Source organism: Hyla sarda, chromosome 7, assembly GCF_029499605.1.
Source record: "Hyla sarda isolate aHylSar1 chromosome 7, aHylSar1.hap1, whole genome shotgun sequence".
Lineage (NCBI taxonomy): Eukaryota > Metazoa > Chordata > Amphibia > Anura > Hylidae > Hyla > Hyla sarda.
In genome coordinates, this window is record NC_079195.1 from 143,834,272 (window position 1) to 143,860,279 (window position 26,008).

At 41.6% G+C, this 26,008-nt stretch overlaps 1 protein-coding gene across 1 annotated transcript in view; it reads right to left on the reverse strand.

The window, feature by feature from the left end:
* The window catches only part of CDHR1 (cadherin related family member 1), a 197,256-nt gene that overhangs the window by 84,945 nt on the left and 86,303 nt on the right, over positions 1-26,008 (reverse strand). The window contains exons 13-15 of the mRNA XM_056530930.1: positions 20,235-20,438; positions 19,982-20,134; positions 12,373-12,537 (exon numbers count right to left, since the gene is read on the reverse strand). Coding sequence (XP_056386905.1) covers positions 12,373-12,537; positions 19,982-20,134; positions 20,235-20,438 — 522 coding nt within the window. The remainder of the gene's footprint in view (positions 1-12,372; positions 12,538-19,981; positions 20,135-20,234; positions 20,439-26,008) is intronic.

Consider the following 26,008-nt stretch of genomic DNA (forward strand, 5'->3'; position numbering starts at 1 on the left):
TAAAATTTTCTGTATTGAAAAGTAATTGTAACATTAGCGCTCTGGACAGACACGCTGGCCTTGAGCGCTCTCTTGACGTGTCCCTGCTGCCGGCGGGGCTGGGATTCGCATCGTAAGATGCGCCTGCATGCGAATCCCAGCCTGTCACTCACCTCCCTGTTCCTTCTGTTCTCGCAGCCCCGACGTGCATGCCCCTGCCTCCTAGGGCACGTATGCGCCAGTATGCCTTAATTAGTGAAATCACCTGTGTCCTCAGTTATAAGTTCCTGCTCCTCCCCCACTTCCCTGCCGGATCTTTGTTGCCCCAGTGCCTAAGAGAAAGCGTACCTGTTAGTTGTCTTGCTGTGTTCCTGCTCCATCCCTTACTACGCACCTGTGCCGCCTGCCCTGACCTTCTGCTATCCAGACTCCTGCCTCATCCCTTCTGTACCTCGCATCACCTCAGCTGCCTATGTGGTTGAGTCGTGCCAGGGGTAGCGACCTGGGTGCCGCCTGCCACAGCAAGACCATCCCACTTTGCGGCGGGCTCTGGTGAAAACCAGTGGCACCTTAGACTCTGCTCTCTGGCATGGCCTGCATCATCTGCCACACAGGTCCAGCGGATCCACATCCAATGGTGTTCCTGTCTGCTGAAACGTGAGTGTTACAGTAATGTTACAATAAAATGTATAATTTTAAATAATCTTCCTGTTTTTATTATAGCATAAAGTGCATGTTTATAACAGAGTATAACAATGCAGTTGTACTTTGATACAAATTAACCATTTATCAATTTAGAATGGTCATTTTTCTTATAAATTTCTTATATATTTCTTATAAAAATAAACAGATTTTGAGCTGGGACGTTCCTATTTATGCACAATGGAGTCAGCAAATAATATTTATTCCTTCCATAAAGAAAAGTGATTACATTTTCTCGGATGTTTTTACGCTGTCTTTGAGCCCTCCATTCATTTTTAAATTACAGTTTGGCAAAACTGTTGAATGGAAAGTAGACTAATAGACACATCTACCTAAATAGTAGTCAGGCAGATGTAGCGGGATTGTCCAGACAGTGACACTAAAAGGCTTATTGTCTTATGCTTCAAGGATTAAGTGTGTATTCTGTAATCTGTGATAAAAACATTGCCTAGAGCTCATTCAAGATTAAGTCATTATCAACCTATGAAAAGACAGTTATTTTAAAGTTAAAGACAGGTCCATTTTAGTATACCCAGGCAATAAGGGACGCTCAAAGCCATAAACAGACAAAGGGAACATATACCCATAGACCAAAGATGCTCCTTTTATATAGTGTATTTAATAAAATAATTATATAGAACAATATAGTAAGTGATTGGAGTGTAAGGAAAGTAGGTCACGTAGTGACTCTGAATTGAAAACTTGAATTGCTAAAGAACGGTAACTCTGTCAGTGAAGCACTAGCAGCCAGGTGCATTGCTAGGGTCTTAAAAAATCATGGGCACAAAACCCTTGAGATATGTTTTCCCCCCACACTCACCGTCTCTGTGTCAGCCAGAGCATTAACCTGTTGGAGACAAAGGGCATGCAGGTACCCCCTTGCTCCCAGGTACTTAAAGACCAAGGGCGCTTAAGGACCTTGAAGTTTCTGTTCACCGCCGCGCATGCGGCGGTGACCAGAACGGGATGACTGCTGATATTTATCAGCAGCCATCCCAGGACATCGCCTAGACCCCCCCCCCCCCCCCCTTGTTGGTGATCGCCGCAATTCTCTTGTCAATTCTGACCAGCAACTCACAGCTTTTCTGGGCTGACAAGATCACCCAGAAAATTGGGATGATTGGAGCTGTCAGAGACAGTTCCGACCATCCAAAAAGGATAGGAGTGAGGTGGCAGGGGTGCCACCTCCTCCTATCCCCTGCAATTGGCCTGTCAGGACTGACCGACCAATCGCAGGGCAGGGGGTTACAGTTGAGATCCCCCACACTGCCTACCAAAGGAAGTCCAGCCAGAGCAGCATTACCAAGGTGGCAGAGGGCTGCGACGGGACGTGTGGCAGCGGTGAGACGTGTGGCAGCAGCAGTGTGCGTGACCGGCGGAGGCAGCAGGACGGCGGTCGTGACAATCGGAGCAGGAGGGCCACAGACTGGTAAGTGATTTTCAACTGTAGCCCCCTAGATGTTGTAAAACTACAACTCCCAGCATGCCCACACAGCCAAAGGCTGTAAGAAATTGGATTACAAATTTAGTTTTTTGTTTTTTTCTCGTTTTACCCCATGTAAAAATAAAAAATAAATGGGGCTACAACAAAATGTTAGTGTAAAAAATGGAGATTTAGAATTTTCTCCTCCACTTTGCTGCTATTCCTGTGAAACACCTGAAGGGTTAACAAACTTTCTCAATGTCATTTTAAAAACTTTGAGGGGTGTTGTTTTCATAATGTGGTCCATTATGGAAGATTTCTAACATAAAGACCCTCAAATTCACTTCAAAACTGAACTGGTCCCTGAAAAATTATGATTTTGAAATTCCCGTGAAAAATTGGAAAATTGCTGCTAAACTTTGAAGCTCTCTAATGTCTTCAGAAAATAAAAATAAGTAAATTTTATGATGCAAACACAAACTAGACGTATTTTATATGTGAATCAATATGAAATGTATTTGTTATGTCCATTATCCTTACAAGCAGAGAGTTTCAATGTTAGAAACATGCAAAATTTTCCCGAAATTTTGGAATTTTTCACCAAGAAATGATGCAAGTATCAACGAAAATTTACCAATAACATAAAGTAGAATATGTCACAAAAAACAACCTTGGAATCAAAATTATAAGTAAAAGCACCTCAGAGTTATTAATGCTTAAAATGACAGTGGTCGGATTTGCAAAAAATGGCCTGGTCCTTAACCCCTTAAGGACTCAGGGTTTTTCCGTTTTTGCACTTTCGTTTTTTCCTCCTTACCTTTTAAAAATCATAACCCTTTCAATTTTCCACCTAAAAATCCATATTATGGCTTCTTTTTTGCGTCGCCAATTCTACTTTGCAGTGACATTAGTCATTTTACCCAAAAATGCACAGCGAAACGGAAGAAAAAATCATTGTGCGACAAAATCGAAGAAAAAATGCCATTTTGTAACTTTTGGGGGCTTCCGTTTCTACGCAGTGCATATTTTGGTAAAAATTACACCTTATCATTATTCTGTAGGTCAGAAAGGAAATTAAAAAAAGAAAAGAACTCCCCGTGAAGCATATAGCAGCTGATAAGTACTGGAAAGACTAAGATTTTTTAATAGATGGAATCTACAAATTTTCACTAGTGGCTATAATTTTATGTCTATTTTATGGTTAATGTTTTATTAATTGTAAATTGTCCATTCTATTTTTCACACAAGGGGCCTGTGTGAAGATAGTTTATTAGATACTGCTAATTTTAATAAATTGAAGAATTTATATTACAATTGAAGCACTTTTTTTTTTATTTTTTAATAATTTAATTATTCTATCTATCAAAATCATCTACACTTTCCTTGAGGTCGGGCAAATTAGATTTATTTTGTAATCTACAAATTTGTTTAACTTTCTGGCACCAGTTAATAAAAAATAAAAGTTTTCCAGTGGAATACCCCTTTAAAGTGGTGAAGTTTGCCTCAGCATTAGTTTAGTTATGGAAGTCTATGTGACTCCATGGCTTAAGGGTCCAGTGGCAAATATAAGACAAAAGACAACAGAGCGCTTCTGTATGCGATCTTCCAGACCTGGTCGGATTATGTGGGTGAGTGAGGAACGCACTCACCTGGTCGGGTTGTGCATATTCCAGGCACAACGCTGATGTGGGCTTAATGTAGCAACTGCTGCGACTTCCCACGCTGGATCCACCGGCGTGTGAGAGACAGTGAAGGAGGAGAAAATCGGAAGCTGAGATCGTGCTGTTGCAGAAAGGTTTCTGCAACAGCGCGATCTCAGCTTCCGATTTTCTCCTCCTTCACAGTGGCAAATATGACCCTGTAGATATGCCACTGATGGAAGGGTTTAAATGGCTGTAATCAGAATTATCTATAATCCTGGACATTAAAGCACAATCTCAGCTGTCAGTCACAGCCAGGTCCCCACAAAGATTTATACAGAGCAAAACTGTGTACTTGTCACGAGCTTCTATGTCTCTCTTGACACATACCATGGCTATATTAGCCTTGGCAGCCACTCCACCAGTACCCCCAAGTCCTTTTGGGTAGTAGTTTTGTCTACTGTTTTATTAGTTAGCACATAATTGCAAGTTTTTGGGGGGGATTTATCATTATTGTCTGTGGTAGAAGTGTTTTACAGTCAATCCTTTTCATCCGTGAAAGTGCTAACATCCATCAAATTTATGATAAATTTGTCTGAGCAATACACAGCTGGGGGAAATTACCTCAACACAGTCAATTACAAACTGAAAGGAAAAGTGGCTGTGTTAAAGGGGTACTCCAGTGGAAAACCTTTTTTTTTTTTTTTTTTTTTTTTTTTTAATGAACTGGTGCCAGTAAGTTAAACAGATTTGTAAATTACTTCTATTAAATTTTTTAAATTCTTCCAGTACTTATCAGCTGCTGTATGCTCCACAGGAAGTTGTATTTATTTCTGTGGTTCTTTCCAGTCTGACCACAGTGGTCTCTGCTGACACCTTTGTCCATTTTAGGAACTGTCCAGAGGAGGAGAAGATTCCCATAGCAAACCTCTCCTGCTTTGGTCAGTTCCTGATATGAACAGAGGTGTCAGCAGAGAGCACTGTGCTCAGACTGAAAAGAACTCCAAAAATAAATACAACTTTCTCTGCAGCATACAGCAGCTGATAAGTACTGGAAGGATTAAGATTTTTAAATAGAAGTCATTTACAAATCTGTTTAACTTTCTGGCACCAGTTCATTTGAAAAAATAAATTCCCACTGGAGTACCCCTTTAAGTGCTGTCTGTTGCTGAATTGCATTAATGACCCTATAATGTTCTTATTTTTCCATATATGGGGCTGTATGAGGGCCAATTTTTTGCACAAGGGTACCCCTACAGGAAAATAAATGTTATTTCTTAACACAGGGAACCCAGAGAGAAGACAGGTCATGTATCCCTTTTGTTAGAACCTACCATCCACTTAGTCACAAAATTGACACAACTGTGCGCTCCCATTGATCTATTTTAAGAAAGGCTTATCCTGAAATTAGGGAATTTCAACCGCCCCCCCCCTATTGATATGCAATAAATGTTTACCTAATCTTACAGATAGATTAATACCTACAGACCTAGGGTCCAGTAAACAATCAAGACAGATTCTATTGAGTACAAAAAAAAAGTGGTACATCCCATTACTGGTAAACAATGTTTCATAAGAGGTTTATTTGCATGTCATTCCAAAAATGTGATTTATGTGATCAAATGCCTGTGCGGTTTCATATAGGTTGGGGAAACGTCCCAGTGTGTATACATCAATAGGCATACATCCACGATTCCATGTAGCAACCTAATGTTCCCTATACCCTATCACTTTAAAGAGAAGGGGCACAATATTGCACAAATGAAATTCCAAGTGATTGATGAAGTCCTCCCACCAAGGTGGAAACATCAAAAAATTGTTATATAAAAAAAAGAAGCTTATTGGATACATAAGCTTGATACTCTGGAACCTCGGAACATGAATCGATATTATGAAATAACTCAATTGCTGTAGTTCATATAACAGCCTTTGATACTTCTGTTACATAGACAAACCTGAATTTAGGTGATTCGTGATCTGCTGTATTCATTCAAGCTTTTTAAGTGTATAAACTTTTCTGTTTTTGTTATTGTGTTGTCTACTTTACTAATGACATATTGTGAACCTCTGACGCTCATATATTACGTAGAAGTAATAGGTTTGATTATCCTGTAGCATAGTCAAATAAAAAACTTCCTGGAATACCCCTTTAAATTGTCATGCAAACCATACTTTGTTAACCCCTTAAGAACCTAGCCGATTTTCACCTTAAATACCAGAGCATTTTTTGAACATCTGACCACTGTCACTTTAAGCATTAATAACTCACGGATGCTTTCACTTATGAATTTGATTCAGAGATAGTTTTTTCGTGACATAGTCTACCTTAACATAATGGTAAGTTTTTCGCTGATACTTGCATCATTTCTTGGTGAAAAATTAAAAAAAATTTGATGAAAAATGTTTACATTTTGCATTTTTTTTTTACTTTGAAGCTCTCTGCTGATAATGAAAATAGACATTCCAAGTAAATTATATATTGATTCACATATACAATATGTCTACTTTATGTTTGCATCATAAAGTTGACATGTTTTTACTATTGGAAGACATTAGAGGGCTTCAAAGTTCGGCAGCAATTTTCCAATATTTCACAATTTTCAAAATCTGAATTTTTCAGGGACCAGTTCAGTTTTGAAGTGGATTTGAAGGGCCTTCTTATTATAAATACCCCATAAATGACCTCATTATAAAAACTGAAGACCTCAAAGTATTCAAAATGACATTAAGTAAGTGTATTAACCCTTTAGGTGTTTCACAGGAATAGCAGCAAAGTGAAGGATAAAATTCCAAATCTTCATTTTTTACACTCGCATGTTCTTGTAGACCCAGTTTTTGAATTTTTACAAGGGGTAAAAGGAGAAGACTCTTCCTAAAATTTGTAGCCCAATTTCTCTTGAGTAAGGAAATGCCTCATATGTGTATGTAAAGTGTTCTGCGGGCGCAGTAGAGGGCTCAGAAGGGAAGGAGTGACAATTGGATTTTGGAGAGTGAGTTTTTCTGAAATGGTTTTTGGGGGGCCTGTTACATTTGGAAGCCCCTATGGTGTCATAACAGCAAAAAAAACAACACATGGCATACTATTTTGGAAACTGCACCCCTCAAGGAACGTAACAAGGGGTGAGCCTTAACACCCCACAGGTCTTTGACGACTTTTCGTTAAAGTTGGATGTGTAAATTATTATTTTTTTTTACTAAAATGCTGGTTTTCCCCCAAATTTAAAATGTTTACAAGGGGTAATAGGAGAAAATGCCCCCCAAAATGTGTAACCCCATCTCTTTTGAGTATGGAAATACCCCATGTGTGGACGTCAAGGGCACTGCGGGCGAACTACAATGCTCAGAAGAAAAGGAGTAACATTTGCATATTTTGCAGAAAAGGGGGGGGGGCATGTCACATTTAGGAAGCCCCTAAATGGTGCCAGAACTGCCAAAAAAAAAAAAAAACACATGGCATACTATTTTGGAAACTACACCTATCAAGGAATGGAACAAGGGGCACAGTGAGCCTTAACACCTCACAGGTGTTAGATAAATATTCATTAAAGTGGGATGTGAAAATAAAATATTTGATTTTTTTATACTAAAATGCTGGGGTTACTCCAAATTTTTCATTTTCACAAGTGGTAAAAGGAGAAAATGTCACCGTAAATTTGTAAATACATTTCTTTGGTAAACAGCTTGCACACCAGTCTCGGAAGAGCAGGAGCGCAGTAAGGGGCCTCCAGCTTCTATATAGTTGCCTATGGAGCCAGAACAGCGGGACGCCTCCTCAAGGAGCATTACATGGGGTAAATGACTAAAATGGGGTACAGTGGGACGTAAAATTAAAAAACAGGTTATGTTCCCAGAATGATGACCCAGAGCATAGCCAAAACTAAAAAATATGCCCACCCCAAACCTTATGCTCTGAATCATCATTCTGGGAATGTGATGTGTGTGGCCTTCCTTAAACTATTGCCTCAAATGCGCACCCCCCTCAGGTGGAGAGAGAGCGCTGCGCATTTGAAGTAACATTAAAAAGTCCCCGATGATAGTGACTCATAACCCAGAGGAAAAAAAAAACCCAGAGGTCTTATCAGGTTTTTTTTTTTTTTTCTAACAGTTTTTTGGGCAATTTAGTGGTTTATGGGGTTAAAACTTAGAATGTTCTCTGGACTTGGTACATTAGGGTCAAATTATGGAAAATTAAAATGTAAAAGAGAAAATTTAGTGGTGGTGTCCTTCGGTATCCCCCTCTTGTGACTAACTGCATTTTTTTGGGGATCGTCCCTTCTTTTCAGTGTGGGGGACCTCACCTGGAAAGTGCTGGCCTTGGACGATCCTGGCACCTATATTTCCAGTTCCTTGGGAACTCCGGCCTGCTCTTTCCCGGTCGCCAAAGATCAAGGCCTTTAGGACTTCTTCTTGGAACTGAAGGAATGTTCCTGTGTTGCTAGCGTACTGGTACAGTACAAAAGAGTTGTACATGGAAACCTGTACCATGTAGACCGCAACTTTTTTGTACCATATCCGTATTTTCCGCATAGCCATGTATGGCTTGAGGACTTGATCAGAGAGATCATCTCCCCATATACCGATTGTAGTCCAGAATACAATCGGGCTTGAGGACCGTTGGTGTGGTATCTCGCACAGGGACAGTTGAGCTGCCGTTACCATGAATTGTGGTCAGCATAAGGACATCCCTCTTATCCTTATACCTGACCAACAACAGGTTTTCATGGGTAAGGGCACTGGACTCACCCTTGGGCATAGGTTTCTGGATAAAATTTAGAGGGAGGCCTCTCTGGTTCTTCTGCACGGTCCAACAAGCGGACGTGGATCTGGTGGCAAGGGATGTGAACAGTGGGATGCTGGTATAAAAGTTGTCCACGTAAAGGTGGAAACCCTTATCCAGCAATGGGTGCGCAAGGTCCCAAATGATTTTCCTGCTAACACCCAGTGGGTGTGGGGGGATATTCTGGGGGTTCAATACGGGAATCTCGCCCCTCACATACTCTAAACTTGCAAGTGTACCTGGAGGTACTCTCACAAAGTTTGTAGAGTTTCACGCCATACCTTGCCCACTTCAAGGGAATATACTGGCGGAAGATGAGTCTCCCCTTAAAACTGATAAGAGACTCATCTACCAAGAGCTCGCTGAGGGGTACAAAGGCCTCCCAAAATTTGGCCCCAAAGTGATCGATGATCGGCCTCACTTTGTAAAGTCGGTCATAGGCAGGATCACCTTGGGGGGGGGGGGGAACGAAATGCTGCATCATCAGCGTAATGTAGGCATTTCCAAATTGCCTCGAACCCTCCTCGTGCCATGGCCATACCATAGAGTGGGGTCTGGTAGAGGTTGTCCCCACTCCAGTACTACCTGACACTTGGTTTTTTGACCAGGCCCATATGCAGCACGAGGTCCCAAAATGTCCTCATTTTGGCTGCATCAATGGCATACCATCCATTGGGCCTAGCCAAAAAAGAATCAGAGTAGTGGGCGATGAACTGCTGGGTGTACAGATTCGTCTACTCCACAATTAGGTTGACAAAGCTGTCACTGAAAAAATTGCTAAAATAGTCAATTTCAGTGTATCTGGCCGTGTCAATCTGGATTCCTGAGTCACCAACAAACTCAGGAATCCATGGCTGATAACACTCTGGGGTTCTCCAGACCGGTTCACCGGAAGGGGGCTCTGGTATGCTTGTCTGGGGGGACGGACTCCTATTACGAGCAGCATGGGCGCTCGTACAAGTGTCAGCCACTGGGTCACTATCATCATAGGCGTGCGCACGGGGTGTGCCGGGTGTGCCTGGGCACACCCTTATCAAGCCCAGGGGGGATTCGCGGCCGCCACTGAGCAGCCCGCAGGGGGCCACCGTCACATTCTGGACATCCCTGTGTCCCGAAAGATCTTTCTGCGGCGGCCCCCGCGTTAACTTTAAAACCGCTGGGGCCGCCGGGAGGTAGAGCACGCAGGGACATCACTGACATCAGGTGCATGTGCCCATAGCAATGGAGGAGCGGAGCATCGACGACGAGGATGCTTGCCGGCCAGCATGGTAAGTCACCAGCACCAGCTGGCAGCACGTCATCTTCCGACCACCGCTCCTCCGGTACTGGGACCTACTGCTATGGTCTATACGCCAAAGCAGTAGATCGTGACCCCAGACCGGAGGAGCAGTGGTCGGAACACTGAAGTGGGGCAGTACACACCTAATGTGGGGGAACTATACCGCGAGTAATGTGGGGGAACTATGCTGCACCTAATGTGGGGGAACTATACTGCCACCCTAATGTAGGGGAACTGTACTGCACCTAATGTGGAGGAACTATACTGCACCTAATGTGGGGAGCTATACTGCACCTAATGTGGGGGAACTATATTGCACGTAATGTGGAAGAACTATACTGCCAACCTTATGTGGGGGAACTATATTGCCAACCTAATGTTGGGGAACTGTAGTGCACCTAATGTGGAGAACTATACTGCACCTAATGTGGAGAACTATACTGCACCTAATGTGGGGAGCTATACTGCCCCTAATGTGGCAAAATGTACTGCACCTAATGCGGGGGAACTATACTACACCTAATGTGGAGAACTATACTGCACCTAATGTGGGGGAACTGTACTGCACCTAATGTGTGGGAACTATACTGCATCTAATGTGGAGAACTATACTGCACCTAATGTGGGGGAACTGCACTGCACCTAATGTGGGGGGACAATATTGCACATAATGTGGGGGAACAATACTGCACCTAATGTGGGGGAACTATACTGCACCTAGTGTGGGGGAACTGTACTGCACCTAGTGTGGGGGAACTATACTGCCAACCTAATGTTGGGGAACTATACTGCACCGAATGTGGGGGAATTGTACTGCACCTAATGTGGGGGAACTGTACTGCACCTAATGTGGGGGAACTATACTTCACCAGTACAGTTCCCCCACATTAGGTGCAGTACAGTTCCCCCACATTAGGTGCAGTACAGTTTCCCCACATTAGGTGGAGTACAGTTCCCCCACATTAGGTGCAGTACAGTTCCCCCACATTAGGTGCAGTACAGTTCCCCCACATTAGGTGCAGTATAGTTCCCCCGCATAAGGTGCAGTACAGTTCCCCCACATTAGTAACATAGTTCATAAGGTTGAAAAAAAGACCAGAGTCCATCAAGTTCAACCTATAACCCTAATGAGTCCCTACTGATTTGAGTTGATCCGGAGGAAGGCAAAAAAGCCTCATACTAGAGATAAAAATTCCTTCCTGACTCCAAATATGGCAGTCAGAATAAATCCCTGGATCAACATTCTGTCCCTATAAATCTAGTATACATAACCAGCGATGTCATTATTCTCCATAAATCCATGCAGCCCCTTTTTTAACTCCTTTACAGAGTTCACCATGACCACCTCTTCAGGCAGAGAATTCCACAGTCTTACTGCTCTTACAGTAAAGAACCCCCATCTGTGTTGGTGTAGAAACGTTCTTTTCTGAAGATGTAGAGGATGCCCCCTTGTTATAGATACAGTCCTGGGTATGAATAGATCATGGAAGAGATCTCTGTACTGTCCCCTTATATATTTATACATAGTTATTAGGTCTCCCCTAAAGTATTTTTTCTAAACTAAATAACCCTAATTCTGATAATCTTTCTGGGTACTGTAATCCTCCCATTCCCTGTATTACCCTGGTTGCCCATCTTTGATACCTCTCCAGCCTCCACTATATCTTTCTTGTACACTGGTGCCCAGTACTGTACGCAGTATTCTATGTGTGGTCTGACTAGTGATTTGTACAGCGGTAGAATTATTTCCTTGTCGTGGGCATCTATGCCCATGTGCAGTATAGTTCCCCCATATTAGGTGCAGTATAGTTCCCCCACATTAGGTGCAGTATAGTTCCCCCACAATAGGTGCAATACAGTTCCCCCACATTAGGTGCAGTACAGTTCCCCCACATTAGGTGCAGTACAGTTCCCCACATTAGGTGGCAGGGGGGGAGGGGGTGTGTCGGGGTGGGCAGTGAAGTATGTAGTGTGTGTGCTTGGTGTAACTTTTATATATAACCGTGTGTGATTATAACTCACACACCGTTAAATGGGGAAAAAAATGGGGGACCAAATGCAGTGCCCTGAACCCCTAATAGGGTCCAGGTCAAGCTGAAAAATATGTGGCAGACCCTTGACAACCTCTTAGGGGGTCAGGGGGGGAATTTATTATTTTTACCTTTTTTTACTTTTTTTTTTTTTAACTCCTACCTTCCTACTTAATATTACAGGGAATATTTTTTTTTTTTTTTACTTTTACCATAGGGAGATTAATTCTAGTGAAATTCTTCCTTACTGAAAGGTATCAAACAGTTATAGAGCCCCCTCTGTAATTCAAGAACACTCTACCTAGCCTCTAAAGACCTAAGCTAGTATGGGGGAGTGGGTTTTTAATGATCAGTTTTTAGTTGTGCACCTCTGCTCTTGTCACAGCTTAAAGAGAATGGGTAACATAGGAAAGTGAAATGAGTCTTCAACAAATGCAGCACAAGTATTGAGGTCAACAAAGCTGTAGGCAGAAAACAGTATATATCTATTTATTTAACAGAACAGTAGACATACACTTAACAGAGATAATGAGAGGACTTACTGTGGCAGCTACAACATTAGAGCCCCCGGGGGAGTTCTCTGGTATTCTAGCAACATAATACTCTGAGGAAAACTTTGGGACGTTATCATTGATATCAAGAAGGTGGATAGTTATATCAGCTGTTGAACTAAATTTTTCCGGTGTGTTGACCTCAATGGCAAGAAGCTAGAAGACAAATGAGTAAAATTTCAAATATGTACAGTTAAAACAATAAATAAACTATGAAGAAAAAACATCATGACAAATGCAGTGACATTTTGTTTAGTTTTATTTATTTTATTTTTTTAATTGTGTATTTCTGAATAAGAAATCCCCTCTCGAGATTGGTATACAACAAATCAAATTAACTATCCATACCTGAAATATACTTTGATATCTTTGACCAAAAGCAGTATGAACAGAAGGATGTAAGTGATTTTACACTACTGTGCTCAGACATTCACTTTAACCAATAATGCAATAAAATAAACCATACAAAAAGAAATGTACAGAATACTGTGATCTGTGATACCTTTGACCAAAAACGGTATCAGCAAGATTTAAGTGGTTTTACTACAATACTGTGCTCTGAAATACTTCACTTAAAACATTAATTTAATAAAATAAATCATAAAAGGAGTGCACTTTATGGCTTGTACTGAATACCATACAAAGTATCCCATTCACTAAAAGTATAGTTTCCATATACAGTGTATGTAGTAATTCAATCACTGAATGATGATGTACGTGGCTCTTCCTCTTGTCAGTGTATAGAAGCAGGGACAAAGCTGTACAAAGCAGACAAGAGTGGAGAGATGCTAGAGCATACATGGAAGGCAGCCCACATAGGCTCAAGCGTGGGAGGAAAATAACATAGGCTTGGCACAGGTAATTAACCATTTATTTACAGATATATCATTATATTTACATTAACCTTATATAGACCACTGGTCTATTAGTAGAAATAGAGGCAACAAGGGGTTAATTAAGTGACAGGGATCCCTACGTCCTAGGGACTCTGGCTATGGGGACCCACACATACATAGGTACCGTATAGGATGCGGTACCGGGACAGCACACATAGGCTGTGTACAAATGTGCAGGTAGGAAATGACATAGACTGTGTACAAATGTGCAGGTAGGAAATGACATAGGCTGTGTACAAATGTGCAGGTAGGAAATGACATAGGCTGTGTACAAATGTGCAGGTAGGAAATGACATAGGCTGTGTACAAATGTGCAGGTAGGAAATGACATAGGCTGTGTACAAATGTACAGGTAGTAAATAGCATAGGCTGTGTACAAATGTACAGGTAGTAAATAACATAGGCTGTGTAGAAATACACAAAATAGACAAATACACAAAATAGACAAAATGTAGAGGTCCCACCATAACACAACTCTTGACTCTTAAAAAAAAAATCTGAAACAAATCACAAAAAGTTCAGATTCTAACAAATCAGAATTTTTTATATATTGTTCCTTGTGTGATTATAAGACACTTTGCTATTTACTTGCTATTAAAATACTAAACCTTTATATGTGTTTAATGTGACTGAAAAAACGGCCACTTGGTGGCTCTGTTCTGTTCTCTGTGCAAGTCAAACAGTTAGTTTGGTCTCCTCCCAGCCTGGCAGGAGATCAAACTCAGAAAGTGATACCAGCCGTCATGCCCCATACCCCAGACATGAATGGAGGGGGTGTGGCCTAACATCATAAACATGGAAGCTCCAAACTTCCGTGTTCCAGACACCGCTGCAGCCAGCACGGAGATCGCGGGGCATCATCGGCGGGACCACATTGATCAAATATCCCTATCCTTTGATCAAATATTCCCTATGCTTTGGATAGGGGCTGCAATGCTTTCCACCGGAGAACCCCTTTAAGTCAAAAATAGGCTGTGTCCTTAAAAGGTTAACACCTTAAGGACCAAGGGCGTACGGGTATGCCCTTGGTATTTGGTACTTAAGGACTGAGGGTTAACCTGTATGCCCGGGTCTCATTACCGGTGGTCGGAGCGTACTCACGAGCTGAGTTCAGTTTATACCCGGCGGGTCCCGATTGCTATGAGCAGCCAGGACCCATGATTATTACCCAATGGCTACTGGTTGCTATGAGAAGCCAGGACCCATGATTAATGCTGGACATTTCTGATCAGGCCGATGCCTGGCATTAACCCTTTAAATGCCACGATCAAAGTTGATCGTGGCATCTAAAATGTGGGGTTAATGATCCCGGCAGCTAATCGGGACCATCGAGGTGAAGTTTCACCACGATGTCCTGATCAGCAGAATGGACGGCGGGAGGGCCCTTACCTGCCTCCTTGCCATCTGATCAGTCCTCTGCTGCTCCAGGAAGCCTCAGCAAGCTGGTGCAGCAGAGCATCGATAACACTGATAAACGCAGAGCCAAAGCTAAGCATTGAACAGTGTATGCACTCGAAAGATTGCATAGCCCCCTATGGGGATAAAAAAAAAAAAGTGTAAAAAAAAAAGTGAATAAAAGGGAATTAACCCCTTCCTAATAAAAGTTTGAATCCCCCCCCACTTTTCCAATTTTTAAAAATAAAATAATTTAATAAAAATAATCATATGTGGTACCGCTGCATGCGTAAATGCCCAAATTATTAAACTAGAAGTTTAGTTAAACCACACACTTTATGGCGAACATGTAGAAAAATACCAAATTTGCCAAAAAATACCAAAAAAACTATGATTTTTTTTGGTCACTTCACAAACAATAAAAAAATCCCATCAAATAAAAATCCAGAGTATGCGTATTGAGTCCGCTCACCCGTGCTGTATATCGTCTGGCACACCTGTGCTACGGACCCGCCTGCACTCAAGCATGTAGTTAAATGCTTGTCTTTATTTATTTTTTTATTTATTTATTTTTTTTATTATAATTTTTATTTTTAGAAATGCTACAACATACAAGTCTTATGAATTCCATCAGATGCAAATTCCATCAAAATACTAAATTTACAATTCACCCCTTTAGACGCACCCCCCTTCCCCCCGACCTCCCGTGAGCAAAAAATAAATAAATAAAAAATGCTTGTCTTTATTGAATCTTTAGGGTATGTTCACACTGCGGAATCTCACGACCGCAGGGCACTGTGCCGTCACCATTGACGGCTATGCAGTACTGGTGGAATTAATCGAAAAGAATGGACATGTTCTTTCTTGGTGCAGAAAAATTGGCCGCCACTAAAATTCCACAGTGTTAAGGAACTCGGATTTCTTTTCGCGGAATTCCGCTTCCGTGAGCGGAATTCCGCAGTATGAACATACCCTTACACAGAAATCCCATACAGGAAGGATGTCTGACACGTTTCGCAACAGCTGGTGCTTAATCGTAATCGGAGATTAAGCACTGGCTGGTGCGAAGCGCGTCAGCCATTCTTCCTGTATGTGATTTCTGTGTAAAGATTCAATAAAGACAAACATTTTATCTACATGCTGACGATGACACATCCTTCATCAAATAAAAATGGTACCAATAAAAACGAGTTAATTGCGCCAAAAATTTGCCCTAACATAGCCCCATATGCAGAAAATGTAAAAAGTTGTATGGGTCAGGAGATGACAATTTTAACCCCTTAAGGACTTTCCGTTTTCGATTTTTGCATTTTCATTTTTACCTCATCACCTTCTAAAAATCATAATGCTTTCAATTTTGCACATACAATTCCATATGATGGCTTATTTTTTGCACCACCAATGCTACTTTGCAGTGACATTAGTCATTTTAACAAAAAATCCATGGCGAAACAAAGAAAAAATTCATTGTGCGACAAAATTGAAGAAAAAATTTCATTTTGGGGGCTTCCATTTCTATGCAGTGCCTTTTTTGGTAAAAATAACTTATCTTTATTCTGTAGGTCCATACGGTTAAAATGATACCCTACTTATATAGGTAGGATATTGTTGTACTTCGGAAAAAAATCATAACAACATTCAGGAAAATGTATACGTTTAAAATTGTCATCTTCTGACCCCTATAACTTTTTTATTTTTTCTGTGTACGGGCCGGTATGAGAGCTAATTTTTTGCGCCGTTTTCTGAAGTTTTCATCGGTACCGTTTTTGCATCACTTTTTATTCATTTTTTTATGATATAAAAAGTGACCAAAAATACGCAATTTTGGACTTTGGAATTTTTTTGCGCATACCTGTAGCTCAGGCTTGGAGCAATCAAACCTAGATCGGTAAGGTAAGGGGACCTCCACTCGCATCCTAGCTGATTGGGACATCACGATTTTATCGCGATGGTCCGGATCAGCCTGACTGAGCTGCCGGGAAGCGTTTACTTTCATTTTCAGCATGGCGATCAAAGTTGAAGGGTTAATAGCACGCGGCACAACGATCGGTGCTACGCGCTATTAGCCCAGGATCCTGGCTATTAATAGCAGCCAGGACCGACCAGGTGTGATGCGCCCTGCGCGCATCACACCGGGTTAAACAAAATAATTTAAACAAAATAATTTTGGTGCATGTAGGTATCATTTTTTAAAGTAGTAAAATAAAATAAAACCTACATGAATTGGGTATCCTTGTAACTGTATGGACCTACAGAATAAAGATAATAAGTCATTTTTACCAAAAAGTGAACTGCCTAGAAATGGAAGCCCCCAAAAGCAACAAAAACGCCTGTTCCTTAACCCCTTAATGACCATGGATGTGTATACACGTCCAGGCAGGATGAACGTTCCTGCACCAGGACGTGTATACTCGTCCATGGTTCTCGTGGGTGCTGCCCAGTGCACCCACGAGATCGCGGCAGGGACTCGGCTGTAACACACAGCCGGGACCCTGCCGCACTGCCGGGTCCTGGAGGTTTAACCCTAACAGCCGCGGTCGGAAGTGACCTCTGGCTGTAAGTGTTATGAAAGAGAGAGGGAGCTCCCTCTGTCACCCCTGCAGCAACCCGCAGCGCGATCGCTGGGTGCTTTGTGTGATCCCCGGCGGGCAGGGACCTGCTGCACTGCCAGGACTTCGGTCCCGGCAGTTTAACCATTACAGCTGCGGTCGGGCTCTCTCTGTCTCTCTCTTGTAGCACCCCGTCTTTGCAAGGACCCCCAGGTCTGCCCTGGTTATTGCCTGTCAAGACCTGCCAGAGGCACGTCCTGATATGCTGCCTGCCAGTGCAAAACTAGCAGGCAGCATATATCTGCAATGCTTTGGAATACTACTAAGTATTCCAAAGCATTAAAAATGAGTGAAAAAAATAAAATAAAATAAATAAAAGTGTGAAAACAATAAAGAAAAAAAGTGTAAAAAAAGTGTAAAAAAAGTGTAATAAAAATAAAATTAAAATACATTTATTAAATACATATAATAAAAAATAAAAATGTATAATGTGTAGGATCACACAGCGCACATCCGCAGCATATTACGTGCTGCAGATGCACACCAGCAGTCACAATAATGAGCTCCCTGCTGCAGCTGGGTAGCTTTGTGTGTCCACTCATAGTGGCGGATTTCTCGCTGGCAGTCATGAGCGGACACACTGAGCTACCCAGCCACAGCAGTGATCTCGCCCTTGTGACAGCTGGGGGGCATCTGCGGTGTGAAATATGCTGCGGATGCGCTCAATGTGACCCTACACTGCATTCCGTTCATACTGCGTTTCCGCAGTGTTAGAGGAATCCGTCAGCATCACGTCAATAAAGAATGATGCTGACGTATACTGTAGCAGCTCCATTTATTTCTGAATGAGACTGCTACAGTATACATTGGCATCCCTTTTTTGACTTGACAACGGACACCTATACTGCAGCAGAAATGCAGTATGAATGGGGACTATTCATATAATGATGCCCTGAAAGCCAAAGGGGGCTTCTCTCCTTCTTGGTCCTACCAGGCAGTCAGGCAACCAGATATGGCCTAAGTAGGGGTACTGCCCAGCCCGGGACAAACAGGGTGATAAAATATGTGGCGCATTTCCTCCATTTCAAAAGCGACTTACCAAACTGATATCCCGCAAATAAAGAATTTGTGGGAAAAAAAGCTAATTGCTATTTTTTCCACTGACTTTAAAATAATTCTAGCCACACAATAAGGGCTCAACGTACTCACTTTTGCCCTAGGTGAATACTTTAGGGGGTGTAGTTTCGATCACATCTGGGGGTGCAGTATTGTTCTGACAGCTAGAATGCTTTGCAAGATGAAGTGCGTCCTATAATATGTATAATGATATCCTGAAAGCCAAATGGTGCTCCTCTCCTTTTGGGTCCCACCATGTGGCCATGCAACCAAATATGGTCTAAGCGGGGGTATTACCGAACACGGGACAAACAGCATAATAAAATATGGGGCGCATCTTCTACTTTTCAGATGCAATGTACAAAAAATATGTCCCACAAATTTGTGAAAAAAAGAGAAAATAAATTTTTTCCCCTGACTTTGTATTCATTCCAGCCACGCAAAAAAAAAGACTCAAAGTACTCACTTTTGGTCTAGATGAATACTTTAGGGGGTGTAGTTTCCAAAATGGGGTCACTTCTGGGGGTTCTGTATGGTTCTGGCAGCTAAAACCCTTTGAAGGCATGAAGTGCGGCCTATAATCCATTCGGCCTAAAATGATGCCCTGAAAGCCAAATGGCGCTTCTGGGTCCTACCACGCGGCCAAGGAACCATATATGGCCTAAGTGGGGATATTTCCAAACACGGGCCGAGCAGCTTAATAAAATATAGGGTGCATTTCTTGCAACATCAGAAGTGATGTACAAACAATATATGCCCCACAAATGATGCATTTGTGAAAAAATACTGATTTCGAATTTTTAACACTGACTTTGTAATAATTCCTGCCAAAAAACTATGCTGTTAAAATACTCACTCTACCCCCTAGTGAACACCTTGAGGGGTCTAGTTTTTAAAATGGGGCCATTTGGGGGGTGTTCCTATGTTCTACCACCTTCAAATTTCTGCAAACCTGGCATAGCAAATAAAAAAAAAAGATGTACTTTTCAAATTTTATAAAATTTCAAGTTAAATTGTTAGGCTTCTAATTAATTGAAGATGTTAATTAAAAACAAAAAAATGCTGTCAAAATAAAGTGGACATCTGAAAGTATAAGTTTCATAAATTATTTGTCAATAAGTATAAATATATGCAACCTATTAGTGGTAAAATAGCAAAAAATCATATATTTTTTTTAAATGTCATGATTTTTTGCATTGTAAAAAAAAATACAAATTATATCGGCTTACTTTTACTATGTACATGAAGGACAACTTGTGACAAAAAAAAACAATGTCAGAATTATCGTGAGTACTAAAGGATTAACATTTTTTAATAGAATTAATTTAAAAATCTGTTTAACTTTCTGGAGCCAGTTGACTTAAAAAGACCTAAAAAAAATAATGTTTTCCACCGGAGTGACCCTTTAAGGCCAAAATGGGCTTGGTCCTTTATGGGTTAAATAACATGATATTTACTATCCATATTATAGTTTTGTTTTTGTTTAGTTTTTTTTTTTACTTTTTTTTCTCCTTTAGACAATTTGTTTTTAATAAGTTGAAAAAAACAGCAGTGTAGGTACATGTAAAGATTTAACAGTTCCATGTATGTTGCACAACTGTTTGTAAGATTACAAAGTTTATAAAGATAATTGCAAAAGAATACCTTAAAAGTTAAGAGGTGAAACTTTTCATAATCTATTCCTGCAGAGTTTTCAACAATTATTGTCACTTGTGCTTCATTTAATACAGTTTGTGGCACCACACGAAAAATTCCACCAGGTCCAACCAAACGCAGGTTAAATTTGGCATTCGCACCCTACAATGGAAAAAAGAAAAAAAAAGTAGTTTGAGAAAATGATATAAAATTACATATGTATTAAGAACATAAAGCTAATGTATAAAATAAATATACAAACCTGATCTGAATCATTGACAGTGATTTTAAGTCCCCGCAGTATCTCTCCCTCTGGGGGATGTTCATACATGGTAAGTTCAAATCGATTCTGTGGTCCATTTTCCCCATAGAATGTTGGTGGGTGATTGTTGAGGTCAACAACTCGTATGGTCACAACTGTAAAGGCTTGACCCACTACATCCCCATCAGGGGTAAGTTCAGACACCTAAGAAAAACAACAAAGTTGAAAAATATATAGAACAGATGCAATCTTGAGACACAAATATTTGTAAAAGTAGATGTGTTTGGGCATTTAACACAATGGTGTTTTATTTATTGTTCGACCCTTATTTCATCACAGATTGTAAGCTCTTGCTTCTTTATTTAAACCATTCTGGTGTTCAGTGCTTAGAGACATGGCAAAGGTAATGTGGGCTGAAACCCAACCTCCAATGAACAAGACACATAAGTTGATATACAGTAACAGAAGAGTTGTCCAGCACAGATACGATGCATGAATTTCTTTATTCACAGGATACAGACATGTACAAAAAGTTAAGCGTTTCAGCCACTGTATGTGGCCTTAGTCAAACCTATAGCTATGACTTAGTGGCCGAAACACATCACTTTTTGTACATGTCTGTATCCTGTAAATAAAGAAATTCATGCACCATATTCACGCTGGACAACTCTTCTGTTACTGTGTACTAAATCGGGATTGGAGCATTCCAGTCCGGGATGCAGAGTGGGCAAGGGGGTGAGCTGAATTCTCTATGTTCAGGACTTAAGTTGATATGTCAAGACAGGTTTATGGACTGTTGAAATGAGAATGACTCTTGATGGTCCAGATTGAGGGGCCTGTGGCTATATCTGTACAGGGGGATAGAGCTCCACTTTAACTTGGAAACCAGCAAGCTGGAGGTGGGGTACTGGTATGAACTAGTAATTTCAAAGATGAGCTAGCTGCTCCTTTTCGAAGATAGAGTCAAAATTACCTCTTCTGCCAACCAATCAAACCTACTGCCAGTTTTCAAAAGCCACTTTGTTCAAGCAGTTGTACAGGAAAAAGTCTGAATCTTTCAAGAAGATCATTAATTTTATGCAGGAGAATGCTGCATTGCATGCATCGAAGTACCCCACTGCATATCTAGCCAATAAAGGCATTAAGGATGATAAAAATAATTACATGACCCCCTTTCTAACCTGATCCAACCCCTATTGAGAATTTGTAGGCTCTTTTCAAATGGGAGATTTATGGTGAAGGAAAAGAGCACACCCCCCTGAACAGTGTCTTGGAGGTTGTGGTTGCTGCTACACAAAAAGTTGTCAACAAATCAAGGGATTGACAGACTCCATGAGTGGAAGGCTTATGACTTATTTAACCCCTTAACCCCTAAAGGACGCTGGGCATATCCATATGCCCCCGTTTTAAAGTCTTTAAGGACTGAGGGCGTATGGGTACGCCTGTGGGAATTCTGGTCCCCGCCACTCGCTGGTTGGGGACCGGACCGGGGTGACTGCTGATATCTATCAGCAGGCACCCCGTGCAAATCCCTGGGAGTGTCCTGAGACCAATTCAGACCGGCGATTTGCAGAGATTCTGGGTCAATCAGGTCTCTGGTGACGGGTGCCACCTCACGATCACGTGATTGATCAGTCGGAACGACCGACCAATCACGACTCTGCTGGGCGGTGATCAGGATGGCGACCATGGCGGCGATCGGTGACGGCAGGGGTCTCCTACCTTGCCCTGGTCGGGCGGGGGTCCTCTCGTGTGCGGTGGCGGTGACAGGAGCAGCAGGATTGGTGGCAGCAGTGGTCCCAGCAGCAGGATACAGCAGGAGGTGAGGCCTGTTCACCTCCTGCTGTTGCTTAGCAACAACTCGCAGCATGCAAAGCCAAAGGGCATGCTGGAAATTGTAGTTTTGCAAGAGCTGGAGTTCCAACTACAACTCCCAGCATGCCCTTTGGTAGTCTATGCTCTGGGTTGTAGTTATGCAACAGCTGGAGGCACATTTTTTCTATGAAAAAGTGTGCATCCAGGTGTTGCATAACTACAACTCCCAACATGCACAGACTAGCAAAGGGCATGCTGGGAGTTGTAGCAGTGTTCCTCCAGCTGTTGCAAAACTACAACTCTACATGCCCTTTGATTGTCAATGCATGCTGATTGTTGCAGTTTTGCAACAGCTGGAGACACATTGGTTGTGAAACCGAGTTTGTTACCTAACTCAGTGTTTCGCAACCAGTGTGCCTCCCGCTGTTGCATAACTACAACTCCCAGCATGTATGGTCTGTCAGTGCATGCTGGGAGTTGTAGTTTTGCAACAGCTGGAGGATGTACAGGGTACATTCACATGGGCGGGTCTACAGCGAGTTTTCTGCTGCAAGTTTGAGATGTGGCAAATTTTCCGCCAGAGCTCAAACTCCCAGCGAGAAACTCGCTGTAAACCCGCCTGTGTGAATGTACCCTAAAAACACTATACCCACACCTACACCTATATACACCTACACAAAATAAAAAGTAAAACACTTCATTTACACATACCCTTACACAGTCGCCCCCCCCCCCCCCACGTATAAAACGTCTTGTACGGCACGGTTTTCAAAACGGAGCCTCCAGCTGTTGAAAATCAACAGCTTCCAGTATTGCCGGACAGCCGCTGACTGCCCAGGCATGCTGGAAGTTTTGCCACAGCTGGAGACACCCCGTTTGGGCAAACACTGCCTAAGGGTATTTTTATGGTGGATTCAAGTCCCCAATTTAGGCCTCAAATGCGCATGGCGCTCTCTCACTTTGGAGCCCTGTGGTATTTCAAGGAAACGGTTTAGAGCCACATATGGGGTATCTCCATACTTGGGAGAAATTGCGTTACAAATTTTGGGGGGCTTTTTCTCCTTTTACCCCTTATGAAAAGGTAAAGTTGGGGTCTACACCAGCATGTTAGTGTAAAAAATAATATGTTTACCCTAAAATGCTGATGTTGCCCCATACTTTGAATTTTCACAAGCGGTAAATGGAAAAAAAGACCCCCAAAATTTGTAACACAATTCTCCTGAGTACAGAACTACCCAATATGTGAACGTAAAGGGCTCTGCGGGCGCACAACATGGCTCAGAAGTGAGAGCGTGCCATGTACAAATGAGTTCTAAATTGGTGATTTGTACAGGGGTGGCTAATTTCACAGCAGTTCTGACATAAACGCAAAACAATAAATACCAAGATGTGACCCCATTTTGGAAACTACACCCCTCACGGAATTTAACAAGGGGTATAGTGAGCCTTAACATCCCAAAGGTGTTTGGCAAATTTTCGTTAAAGTTGGATGTGAAAATGAAAAAAAAAATGTTTCACTAAAATACTGGTGTTACCCTACATTTTTCATTTTCACAAGTGAGAATAGGAAAAAAAAGCACCCCAAAATTTGTAACCCCATTTCTTCTGAGTAAGAACATACCCCATATGTGAATGGAAGGGCTCTGCGGGCGCACTACAATGCTCAGAAGAGGATCGCCATTGGGCTTTAGGAGAGAGTATGTGTCCGAAATTGAAGGCCATGTGTGTTTACAAAGCCCCCATAGTGCCAGAACAGTGGACCCCCCCCCCCACATGTGAACCCATTTTGGAAACGACACCCCTCACATAACGTAATAAGGGGTACAGTGAGCAATTACACCCCACAGGTGTCTGACAGATTTTTGGAACAGTGGTCCGTGAAATTGAAAAATTTTCTTTTTCATTTGTACAGCCCACTGTTCCAAAGATCTGTAAAATGCCAGTGGTGTGCAAATGTTCACTGTACCCCTTATTAAATTCTGTGAGGGGTGTAGTTTCCAAAATGGAGTCACATGTGGGGGGGGGGGTCCACGGTTCTGGCACCAAAGGGTGCTTTGTAAACGCACATGGCCTCCTACTTCTATTCCAACCAAATTCTCTCACGAAAAGCTCAATGGCGCTCCTTCTCTTCTGAGCATTGTAGTTCACCCGCAGAGCACTTTACATCCACATATGGGTTATTTCCATACTCGGAAGAAATGGGGTTACAAATTTTGGGAGGCTTTTTCTCCAATTACCCCTTGTGAAAATGAAAAATTTGGGGTAACACCAGCATTTTAGTGAAAAAAATTCAATTTTTCATTTTCACGTCCAACTTTAGCGGAAATTTGTCAAGCACCTGTGGGGTGTTAAGGCTCACTGTACCCCTTGTTACTTTCCTTGAGGGGTGTGGTTTCCAAAATAGTAGCGGTTCTGGCACCATAGGGGCTTCCTAAATGTGACATGCCCCCCAAAAAACATTTCAGCAAAATTTGCTTTCCGAAAGCCAAATGTGACTCCTTCTCTTCTGAGCATTGTAGTGCGCCTGCAGTGCACTTGATGTCCACACATGGGGTATTTCCATACTCAGAAGAGATGGGGTTACAAGTTTTGGGGGGTATTTTCTCCTATAACCCCTTGTAAAAATGTAAAATTTGGGGGAAAACCAGCATTTTACTGAAAAAATAAATACATTTATTTACACATGCGACTTTAATGAAAAGTCGTCAAGCACCTGTGGTGTGTTAAGACTCACTGGACCCCTTGTTACGTTCCTTGAGGGGTGTAATTTCCAAAATAGTATGCTTTGTTGTTGTTGTTTTTTTTGCTGTTCTGGCACCATAGGGGCTTCCTAAATGTGACATGCCCCCCAAAAACCATTTCAGAAAAACTCACTTTCCAAAATCCCATTGTCACTCCTTCCCTTCTGAGCCTTGTAGTGCACCCACAGACCACTTGACATCCACACAAGATATTTCCTTACTCAAGAGAAATTGGGTTATAAATTTTGGGGGTCTTTTTCTCCTTTTACCCCTTGTAAAATTTCCAAAACTGGTTCTAAAGAACATGTGCCGTAATCTGTACTTTTTATTGATACCATACTTGCTTATATAAAACTTTTAATACATTTTTTTTTCTAAAAAATTTTTGGGTATATGATGTGACAAAAAAAAGCATAAATTTTTGACTTTTTTTTTTTACGTTTACGCTGCTCACTGCACCGGGTCATTAACACTATATTTTGATAGTTTGGATATTTACGCACATGATGATACCAAATATGTTTATTGATTAATTTTTTTTACGCTTTTTGGGGAAAAAATGGGAAAAGGGACAATTTCAATTTTTATTGGGGAGGGAATTTTTTACATTTTTGATGCTCACGGTTATGTAAAGGACGTAAATGTACATCCTGGTGCGTTAAGTACCTATGTAACAGGGCATAAATTTACGTCTGTGGTTGTTAAGGGGTTATAAGAAGGGTGGATATATTGGTCACTATATTTGTCAATATGGAGAGAAGGGAGGCTACTTCAGATCTTTGCTTGTGAGTACTACAGGTCAACATTCTTACTATTTACTGCTATGACTATTTTCAACTTCGGCTGAGGCCAGTGCTCCAAAAATACAGGTTATCTACTATCTATAATGTGTATGTATTCCAGGACTACAACTGTTAGCATGCACATGGTGGTGGCTGTAATCCTATAACAGCTAAAAGATGCAGCATTCAGGGAAAAAAATATTATTTGATAAAATCAGTGATTGACAGGTACAGCAGTGATCGCAGACAAAATAGTCCAAAATGCCAATCAAAAAATCTATATACAACCACTGAGCCACCATACTATTGACATGCATTTGTACAGAATCCTATATTTCTCTATTGTATTGGATACTATATTTATATGTGTGTGTATGTGTGTGTATGTGTGTGTGTGTGTATGTGTGTGTAACAAGAATTGGAGCGCTGCAAGTGA